General features: G+C 28.0%; 1 protein-coding gene and 1 long non-coding RNA gene across 3 annotated transcripts in view; one reads left to right on the forward strand and one right to left on the reverse strand.

Moving 5' to 3' along the window:
- Positions 1–2,270, reverse strand: part of LOC113374000 (structural maintenance of chromosomes protein 1A-like) — a 38,079-nt gene extending 35,809 nt beyond the window's left edge. The window contains exons 1-3 of the mRNA XM_026614259.1: positions 2,261–2,270; positions 1,185–1,307; positions 784–904 (exon numbers count right to left, since the gene is read on the reverse strand). Coding sequence (XP_026470044.1) covers positions 784–904; positions 1,185–1,307; positions 2,261–2,270 — 254 coding nt within the window. The remainder of the gene's footprint in view (positions 1–783; positions 905–1,184; positions 1,308–2,260) is intronic.
- Positions 2,271–9,913: 7,643 nt separating this feature from the next.
- On the forward strand, positions 9,914–10,756 carry LOC113372290. 2 transcript variants are annotated; one of them, XR_003366748.1, is made up of 3 exons: positions 9,914–10,125; positions 10,196–10,388; positions 10,502–10,756. It is a non-coding gene; the product is annotated as an uncharacterized LOC113372290 (long non-coding RNA). The 2 variants fall into 2 exon arrangements; XR_003366749.1 differs by having other exon boundaries at positions 9,923–10,125; positions 10,309–10,388.
- The last annotated feature ends 901 nt before the right edge of the window (positions 10,757–11,657 follow it).

Genomic DNA, 11,657 nt, shown 5'->3' on the forward strand with positions numbered 1-11,657 from the left:
TTAAATAAAGTTGTGTTAAAAATCTGAGTGTTGCATTGTTCATATTCAACATTTATATATATATATATATATATATATATATATATATATATATATATATATTCGACGACTGGCTGAAAATCTTTATTCAAGTCTCAACATCGAACAAAAAAATCTAATTATTATTATATATATATATATACATATATATATACATATATATATATATATATATATATACGTGTATATATATATATATATATATATATATTAAAACGAGTGACCAAGTAAGAAAAAGCAATTAGGAAAACAGCTTTATAAATCCATATGTTTCCGTCTTCATCGAGACCATCATTCAGTGGAAAATTGTAAAGATTCTTTGTAATTAATTTAAGAAAGGAAATTGATACATGTATCAATCAAGTATCATCATTAATCATGTATCAATTTTCTTTCCTAAATTAATTACAAATGAAATTTTCAGTTTTCCACTAAATGATGGTCTCGAAGACTGAAACGTATGGATTAATAAAGCTGTTTTCCTAATTGCATTAGTATTAAGTTATAGTTGGAACGAAACCAATAATAATTCTATGAAATTTTTATGACTGTTTCTTCATTAAAACTTGAAATTCGAAAAAATTCATATCATATTTCAACTGAACTTTTTGGTTGATATCGAAAACAAAAATATAATATATATCAATATAACAAAAATATTATATATTAGATCTTAAATTAATTAAATGAAAAATTGTAGATTACAATGCATATTATATTTGGAATATACCAAATATAACTTACCCGGAAGGTATCTCCTCATTCCATATAGCTCCATATATCAAATCTTTTAAATTATTTCCACGTAATTGAGTAACATTTTGCCCCATTACAAAGCAAATAGCGTCCAAAAAGTTCGATTTCCCTATAAGTAGAAAAATACGTTAATCATTTTCAAGACAATGAAATAAATTATTGTTTTAGTAAAAAATATGTATGTAAGTATCAATCTCGATCCAAAATACTAGCTGCAATGAAATATAAATATAGGTTGCTTCTGTCTACTGTAGAAACATTCAACAGAAACCTTACAATATTTAGAGTTTTAAGGGAAGTAAAGTATTCCATTAACATTAACTTTGGAACTCGACCCTACAATGGTCAGTCGTAAAGAATCAATTGAATTCGAAATATTAATTACATACCTGTTCCATTTGAACCTACTAACGCCGAATATTTTTCATCTAATACAATTTTAACTAAATCTTTATACGATTTAAAATTCTGAATTTCTAGATGACTGAGAACAACTCGGTCTGTTTCCATAACTATAAAAAATAAAATCACAATCTAAACAATAACTTCCAGTATGTATGTCCAAGTTACACATTCGCTAAGAAAGAACCAAGATTTGTTCTAGAACGTTTAACATTAGCAATGACCAATGAACAATGCTCAGGGCGGCAATTGACTACTCTTCGTCAGTCAATTCCCGCGCTTTTTCGGTGTTTCAGTCCTACCCAATGAGTTGATATGACCAATTGACCAATTGACCAATGGCTTGTTAAACATAGAGAAAAGAGTTTGGAGCTTAGACAATATTAGATACCTAGATAAACAAGCATAAATAATATGGGTTGGAGTGGGTTGGAGCATGGCCGGTAATGCGGTAATCCATTATTATTATATTGTCTAGGCGGTAATCTCCGTACAAATGTTTGTATCTGAAATGTCTGTATTGAACTTAATTTCTTGTCAATGATTTGTGTCAAAACTCGACGATATAATAAACGCTTGTTAAATAAACATATAAAATAATTAATATATGGAATTGCAAACTTTTACAATGCAAAAATACCTAGAAAAATGCAATAGTTATATATTTCCTACAAGAATCGATGTAGTATGTAAAATGATTAATAATCTTTACGGGCCTTCAACAATAAGTATTTTTATCAATATACTGAAAAGATATGAGATGTTGTGTTGTGGGGTGTTGATTGGATTGGGTTGGGTTCCAAATGTAGATTGATCCACTCTCCAATGGGGTGCTAGATCCGTCCAACCTTTTCCTGGTGTCGTGGGCAGAGCTTATAGTTATAATAAAATAACAACACTGGTATGAGTTTCCTCAGAACCGTGAGCACTTTATATTGGTATAGGCTGAAAGAGTCTTTACGCAAAGTAGAATATAAACACTGAATCTAATTTTGACTATAATTTTATTTAATCTTTAATAACTTCACATCACAAACTAGCATAGATTCGTGTTAAGACATACTCTGAGACATTATGGCTAGACTTTTGACTAAGACATCACTGTCTTTGCTGGACGATAACTAGTCTATTTATTCAATATAGGACGTGACATATGTGTACTTCCGCATTCGTGCGCTGTCCTTGTACTTTGATTATTTATTAAACCCGCACGAAATGCATTGTTACACAATAATACATACATCAAAATACTTGCATCTATCAGTACTATCCTGATATAAGTTTTATTATAGCTTATTAACTGAGACATTTAAGAATGCTAGGAATTTTAAGATTATAAATATTAAAAGATGAAATTGTCGCCAGACTAACCAACTCACTAAAACTATGGGAGGAAATAATTAAACAAAAAATCTTCCTTCCAATTAATTTTATAATAGTGATGACAGATACAAGATTATATGGAGCTCTTTATATTTACATCAAATGTAATAATATAAAATTATAAATGCAATATACATAAAACAATGATATATATGTAAGAGATAGTGTAGATATTATGTAATTTAGTATATGGCTAATGTACCAGTTTATAAAGCCAATAAAATAATAATAAAAAAAAAAAAAAAACTCACTGAAAGGCAAGTTTTTAATAATTATTCTTGTACTAATAATAAAGCGTTTATAATAAATAATTTAACATTGATTTTTTCAGCAGTTTGTCTCTCGGAAGTAGTTATAAAATGTTTAAAGGGTTTACTGAACACAAGTATTGATATGAGACGAACATGCAAGAAAAAACATTAAGAAAGAAATTACAAGCAAATCTGAAAGCTGCTGAAATATTTGTTGATCCCTCAATGATATTGAACAATATTGCTCATAAATATATATTAAATCGGCTAAGAGAAAATACTAAAATATTAAATAGAAGGGAATTCATGCTTAATGATAAAATTCTAGCTAGTACAAAGGGTAGTTTAGGTTTTGCTATGTCCCATGAAAAGTTTGTGAGTAGCTCAAATTGCATTTTGATATTACAAGAAATATTATTATTTGCGTTGTTTAATGATCATAAAAGGAATCTCATCTGTACAATTAAATAAGGCTATTATAATCGAAATTTTAAATAAAAATACATAAAATATTTCTTATAAATATTAGACAATGTTACAGTATTGATTTATAATAATCTATTTGAAAACATTTAATATTCCTCAAACATTTTGTTACAGTACGAGAAGTTCCAGCAATTTGCCTTAAGGCACAATGCCATGTACACCACTAGTTTCAAATTTAAATAAGATAAATAAAAATGAGCCACCAAAGCTGTTGTGTAGTGGGTTGTAGAGATGACTGCAAATTCTATACATTTTTACAATAAGTGGAAAGAAAATCAAAGGGAAAAGTGGATAGCTGTGGTTAGAAGAATAAAGTAAGTATCATAACCTTATTGTTATAAAAATACAATTCGGAGTACCATGAATAGTTGCAAAATTGTTAAGTTTAGCAAAAAAAGAAACTAGTTGGTTTGGTATTTAGCCTTGAGGCAAGTTACATGAACTTCTCGATATATTTAAATAATCGACTTAATCAATAAAAAATAAATTAATTTATGAGTCATTAAAAGTATTCCGAGTGGATTTATTACACATAATTGAAAACGAACGAACACTTTGTCTCGGATTATTTTCTAAAAGCAAATTTTATATAATTGAACCAGTTTTCAGGACTTTAATGGTTTATTATGTTCAAGACCAAGTACTCTACATTATACCAAGTAAACAGTCATTTTCTCAAACTTTGATGAATTTTTAAAATCAAACTATTTGTCGTAAGGCCGTAATATTTCAGTAAGTTCTGTAAGACCATGATATATATCGCTAAAAAAAATTCCATAAAAATCGGCTTAAATATTTTTTTCAACAGTTAATTACAAGAAAACGGTAGATTTTCACCTAAAATTAATCAGTATCATTCCCAACTAATATCTTTCGAACATTTTTTGATATTTTAAAATCGGTTCGGTAGGATGAGCTTAAATGTCGACGAAAATTTAACACTTTTTTTCAAATTATAAAGAAACGGCTTGGCAGATCGTCGCACAAAACTGACAAACGATAGTCCTCATCACCGAAATACATCAAATGGCTTTTAAGTTTCAGAGATCGGTTCAGGTGCTTTTGAGAAAACATCGATCAAAAGTCTAATTTTTGACAAATGTCAAAAAAACGATACCAATTTTTGCAAACTTTGACGAATTTTTAAAGCTGAACCAGTTGTCGTAGGGCCATAATATTTTAGTATGATATAGAAGACTGTGGAATCTACCGTCAAAAAAATCATAAAAATCGTCGAAATTTTTTTTTTTAAAAACGTTATTACAAGAAAATGGCCCGGCCGATCTTTACCAAAAACTAATCAGCACTATTCCCAACCAATATCTATCGAATGGTTTTTGAATTTTCAGAATCGATTCAGAATTGCGGGCTAAAACGTGGGCGGAAAATTTTTCACTTTTCTGCAATTTACAAAGAAACGGCCCGGCCGATCGCTGCACAAAACTCAGAGACGATAGTCCTCATCGAGATACATCAAATGGCTTTTAAATTTTTGAAATCGGTCCAGCCGTGAAGTAAACGTCGATTTACGGCAAAAAATCTGTTCACACACACACACACACATACACACACACACATACTTCTTCCAAATTTGGTCTCATTCGATTCAGAATGGCTTGAAACGTCGAGAAAACATAAAATTAGCGATTCGGATTTTTTGATGAAAACATAAACTTCTCCTTCGGGAAGTTAATTATAAGTCAATAAATTGTTATATTATCAAAATTTAATGATTACTATAAAAAAATATTTTGCAAACAATGTAATTAATACAAGGCTGAAATAATGAAAAATATATATTAGTATATTGTATATTGATTATGTATAACTATTATCTATTTATTAATTACATTTTATTATATTGCAGTGAACATTTCATTGGAGGAAAAAAATCGGACGATTTATTGAGTCCTACTTACTTTCCAACAATATTCCCTTCAGTTTACAAGTCTCAAAAAGTTAATGTAGTTTTTTTTCTGCAATTTTATTTGATGGGCGATGGACTCAAATCATGTCTTTATAATAATGTCTAAGTCTTTAGTTCGACCAAAAATGGTTGAATTAATTTATTATTTACTTATTCCATTGATAAAATATTTTTATCACCTATATGTTCCAATTCTATTTATGTCATATGCCAATAGTTGTAATCATAAATATTGTGTATTTTATGGTTCACAATACAACTGCTTTCAAATATAATTATAACAATTTTTATTATCGCAATTATTTAGTAATCAATTTTTTGTAATATGTTCTAGTACTCAAGTACTATATATTAGAGGTTCTTCACAAATTTTAGTGTAGCTATTTTGATCTATTATTGTTATTTGTATTATGATGTGATGTGTATTATTATCTCTTTTATTGTTGCCATTTTGATCTAATATTGTGAATGTATGTATGTATTGTGATATGCTGTCTACTATTAGAAGCTCTTTTATTTTAGCCATTTTGATCTAATTTTGTGAATGTTATATGTGTATATTACAGCTATCCATGCTTCATGATTATTTATACTCATAATCTTCCTTATTCGTTTTAATGATTTGCAAGTCATTATATACTATAGACTACAGTATTTCTTCAACGATACATCCATGTTAATTGAATGTAATAAATTTTGTAACATAATATTGTAGTAATTTGTTCAGTATATATTTTAATTTGAGATTTTCCAAAGTGCGGGGTATAATTGATACGGCACTCAGCAAGGCACCCAATCAAAAATGCATGATATGTTTCAAACAAAATTTGTTTGAATTATTATCAAATCATTACTATTTCATTCCTATAGGTTAAAAAAATTTATAGCCAAATGTTCAGTATTATAACTCGGTAACAACAATTAATAGAACCATACATATATAAAAATAAAGGATAAATATATATTCATTATTTAATTAATATGAGATACCATATACTTATAATTATGCTTAAAATTATGCTCAATCATGTTTATTAGTTCATAGAATATGCAATATTTAAAAATTATGTGCTAGAACTTAGTCGCCATAATCAGCCGTGCGAATTGAAGCAATGTTACTGCACATTCCCCTGGATTTCTGTAAGTATACTTACACACATATAATTACCACATATAATTATATATAATTATATGTGGGTTTATATATAATTAAATAATAATATATATATATATTTTGCTTCATATATCTATATATATTATACGTGGTCTGTTCAAAAAGTACCCGGAATTTTCGTTTTTTCAAAAAAATATTTATTTATTCGTCTACATTAATGTGGTCCCCTTCAAAGTAGTCCGCCCCAGATATAATACACTTATGCCAGCGTTTTTTCCAATTTTCGAAGCACCCTTGATATTCACTTTTTGATATGTCCTTGAGCACTCTCAGCGATTTTCTTCAATCGAGGAAAACCGCCGTCCTTTCATGGGTCTCTTCAACTTTGGGAATAGGAAAAAGTCACACGGAGCCATATCTGGTGAATTTTTGCACTTTGCAACACTTTATTTCATTTTTTACGCAAAATTTAATACAAATTCTTTGACTTTTCAATTCTTCCATTGTAAAAATCGCCGAGCTCAGAAAAACACGTCGAACCTTAGCGACTACCACAGACAAAGTAAACAGTGAATATAGCTGAAAATTTCATCATACTTTAGGGGCATGTATACCAACACAATAAAAAAAAATTTTTGACAATCAGACACTCCAGACCCGCGAAATTTAATTATTAGTAATTCCGGGTACTTTTTGAACACACCTCGTATATATTTTTGAACTAGATGACCGACAGCCATTGCTCTGTACCCATATCTACAGTTTTTTAATATAATATACTAGTATTTATCGTTTACCTTAAAATATTTGTTTTTTTAAATTACTCTTCACGCCAAAATGCATATACATTTATAATATGAGCGATGTTAAATGTAGAACTACTTTAAATAAAATGATGAGTCTCAATTCCAACACTATTGGAAATTGAAGTCTTTTAAACGGTATAACATAACAATAACCATAACATAACACTGGTACTTCATGTTGGACTAAATTAATTTAATTTTATATTATATATCCAAAATTGCATTTTAAACTTCTCCTAATCGATATCGTGAGGGCCGAATTGTATGATTCATCTTTACTTTTCCATTTCTTGTTATAAAGTGAAATTTTTACGAATTTTAAAAATATTGTGGAAAGATTAGTAAAAAATGCAAAGTAATTATATATTGAAAAAAAAAAAACTATATTGAAAATTCAATAAGGCGTGCGCTCGTATTTTTTGCATGCATCACATTAAAGGTAGGACTGGCCTGATTAATACTTAATTTCATATTTTAAGTGAATTAATTTGTCATATCTTGTTCATATGTGTATCATTCCATCTGCCATACATATACTGTATCTTATATTATTTTAATTTCGGGCACATCTCAGCTGCTTTTTCGCAATAATAATGTAGATATTTATTTTTCTTATTTATAATCATAAATTTATTATACACATTTTAACATTGTCTAGGTTCATAAGTAAATTGAAATTTTTGGTAGATGATAGTTTTCATTTGTTTTCAATGGAAACAATGACATGTCGTTTTTTACAATTTTTTCCATTTATTTTTACAATATTGCACATACATTCCAGTTCTTTATAATCACATACATCCTAGAAAATTTCCTTAACAAACTTCAGAAAGATTTATCAAAATCCGAATAATAGTTTAGGAGGAGTATACAGTGAGTGCTTGTTATTCAATATGAACTTTATAATAGCAATAAAGCTCAAATTGATTCTATGTTTTAGTTAGAAAACGTTTGTATAAGAAAAAGAAAATGGCTGTTTTTAGTTTTCCCGGCAATTATTTGATTTTTTCTTGCCGTAAGAACCATCCTTCGACTTCCAAGGAACATTTTAAAAAAAAAATTGGCCAAATTGGTTCAGGCGTTGTTGAGTTATGCGCTTACCAACACATTTTGCAATTCATTTTTATATATAAAAAGATAGTTTTGAGTTTGATGTTGATATAATATGTTTGAGTTAAAAAGTCGGGCGTTACATCAATAAAAATAGTATGAGAGCTTTTAAAAATTTATTTAATTAAAATCCAAACGTTTCGGCTAGCATCTTAGCCTTCATTCAGTGGCAATCAATTTAACTATAAAAATTAAAACTAAATAAATATTATGTAAGAAATTTCATAGAAAAACAAGAATAATAATAAAAAACACTTACAATTTTGTATCTTAATATATCACATTAAATGAATGAACAAGAATTTTATATATAAGATATATATCTTATAGAGATTTTTATATATAAGATATATATCTTATAGAGATTTTTATATATAAATCTAAAACACATTACAAACTATCCATTTAGTTTATTCAATCTTTGATTCTATTAATGATTTTATCCATATTAGTATATTGTCCAGGGATTTTATCCATGACATTTTACTTTCAATTATTAACTGTCATTCGGTGTTTCTGTTTTGATACAAATATATTAAAATTAATATATTATGAATAATTTACGGAAGATTATTACAAAGTGGCAAGTAAATTAATTCTTAATAACAGCGAGCGATGCCAGATGGACGATGGAGAAATTTATTTCTTGGAAATGGGAATGTAATCATTTATATACTTAGGTATTTATGAATATTTGTTTATTCGTATTTAGAGTATTTGAGTTGTTTATATTCTATATATCAGCAAAAAGTATAATCAACAAATTAATAAAAAAAGATTTTTGAAATATAGTTTCTTAACATAACCTCAAAATTTGTAATAAAAATGTAGTGATGTGCCGACTCGAAAATTTCCTGATTCGAATGATTCGAATCAGAAAAAAACCTGATTCGAATCATGATTCGAATCAATTCGAATCAAGTTCATATATGAACAATTATAATTTAAGAGAAGAAATAATATCATTTTAATAATTTTATAAGTGAAATAATTAATTTAGTAAGCAATTAATTCCAAAAAGTGCAGAGATGAATACATTTATATTATATATAATAATAAACTAGCTACAAATATAACTAATATTTCAAGTGAATTTACAGTAAAATATAACCAAACACTTCTCTATCACTAAAGCATATAAAACAATATTCCTAATCTTACGTTGAACGAATGCATGTGTATATTATTGATTGTTTAGATCTAATCTAAACAGGGGGCTGAATCTAACGTCTTACGAATGACTTACAATTCAATCCACTACTGTAAAGATTGATATTATTTCATTTGTGTGAATTTGCCATTACTTGCATAATTAAAATATGATAATTTTGTATGTGTATAAAACTCGTTGTGTAGTTTATTTTGATAATAATTAAAATCTAAATCGCGTATTTATTATCTAAATGAGTTTTTGATATTTCATGAATAAATTTGCTCTCAGCGCTTAGTCAAAAATAAATAAACACTCAAGACCCATACGCACAGCATCTCGATAAGTCGATACGCTGAAACGCGGACATATGTTTCGAACTCAAGTCGGTATGATTCAGTTTGAGTCATATAAACTCGGATAAATTCATAACCATGGGGGGTTATCTCTGAACAAATACGCTTTACCGTGTTTTGACATTGGGTATTGCCAAGCTTAGATTATAGATGGCTTACATTCGCTCAATTACAACAACGCTCGTTCGCGCATTTGACAGCCGTCGTACGAATGTGCCAATAACCTATATGTTGTTGCTAAATATTTCTGTTCTAGTGAATATTTAATAAATAAATTTAGTATGGTCACGTGCCAAGTTGTTTCAACTAATGAATATTGAATTGCACGTCTTAAGTGATGGCCAGGTATGTATGATGAGTTATATTTATTTATATAATGAAAATGTATAATAATAATACACGATGAAAATGTCAGAAGTCAAACACTTTTCAATCAATTCAAGAAAGCATCCTAAAGTTCATGTTCTCCGGAGCCTAAATATGCCGGATTTGTACTATATGAATGTATTTTAATAATAATTATTTTAGAACTTGGTATATCAATGTCAATTCATAAAAATGATGTAGAGGCAGTGGCAGATTGTCGAAGGAGAGTAATCTTACTTCAGGTAACTAAATACAAGTTGCTTATATATTTTATTTTGAATAATGTAGTTGTATCTTTAAATCAAGTATCTGTCTTTCTTGTAATAATTTATATAATAATATGCTTCTTGTTTAGGCTTCTTTGAGCTGTATTGAAGTGTGTGGATTAGACAAATCTCCTTTACGGGAATCATGAAAGAGTTTTCCTCTCACACAGTCACGACTAGGAGAGCATTCTGATGTAGAATCAGGCGATAATTCTGATAGAGGGTAAACAAAACAATCTAATAAAAAAACACGACAGTGTGCAAATCCAGAGAAAGGGCCAAGTAATTTTAATTCTAAATACCATTTGCAAAGAAAATAAGTAAGGACATAATTCTTGCTTTGAAACTGTACAAAAAGTCTGCAAAGGTATCAAATGTATACATGTTTATTCTGTTTATTGAAAACACCTGGCTTTATAGTTTTTTTTATCTTTTATGGAAGTTTTAATGTTAATGGATTCATCATGATCATAAAATGAGTAAATGTGATTTTTAAAAATCACTCATACACAGAAACTATTTAAAGATTTCGTCAAATGTAACTTTATTAATGATTGATTAGATAGCAAAGTAACTATTAAATGGAGAGATAATAAAGAAGAACATCTCGTAAATGAATTTTAATCCTAGGAATTTAGTTTTATTTCTATTTAGTTTCGAGGTTTATTTTGTTTGGGAAGTATTCGTTCTTTTTTAGAAATTTGCTGTTCTTTTTATTCTTTAAAATTTTTGCATTACTTGCCATTCCTTCTAAATTTGTAATTCCATCGTCAATACTCCTGCGCTTTTCACTTCTTAGTTTTTAAGTTTTTAATATATTATTATTAGTCATTAAGTAATTAATATTAATATCGTTAATTAATATTAATAAGTTACTTTTCTTTAGTTTGTAGTACTTTAAAAATATGTTTGTAATATACTTTAATTAATAGTAGTCAGTTATTTCTGTTTAGTTTATATTTCTTCCAAAATATGTCTGTGATATATTTGAAAATATATTTTGTATTTCGTATGTTTTGTTCTTATTTCAAATATTAAAATTTTTTTAGATTTTTTGGCTGTAATGATTATATGTACAAATGTAGAAGTAATACCAGGGGTTAATTTACAAAATAAACATGTGCTGCCATCAATAATCTTAGCTCCGCACTTCAATCGATGAAACGTCAAATCGCCCGACATAGCTATCTATTTATACTTGTTTATCTATGTTCATAACGACTTGAAGTCGGTTTGAGTCTTAGG

This window comes from Ctenocephalides felis, unplaced genomic scaffold (assembly GCF_003426905.1).
Source record: "Ctenocephalides felis isolate EL2017-DRISC unplaced genomic scaffold, ASM342690v1 CF-g0.4_SCAFFOLD_01604, whole genome shotgun sequence".
Classification (NCBI taxonomy): Eukaryota; Metazoa; Arthropoda; class Insecta; order Siphonaptera; family Pulicidae; genus Ctenocephalides; species Ctenocephalides felis.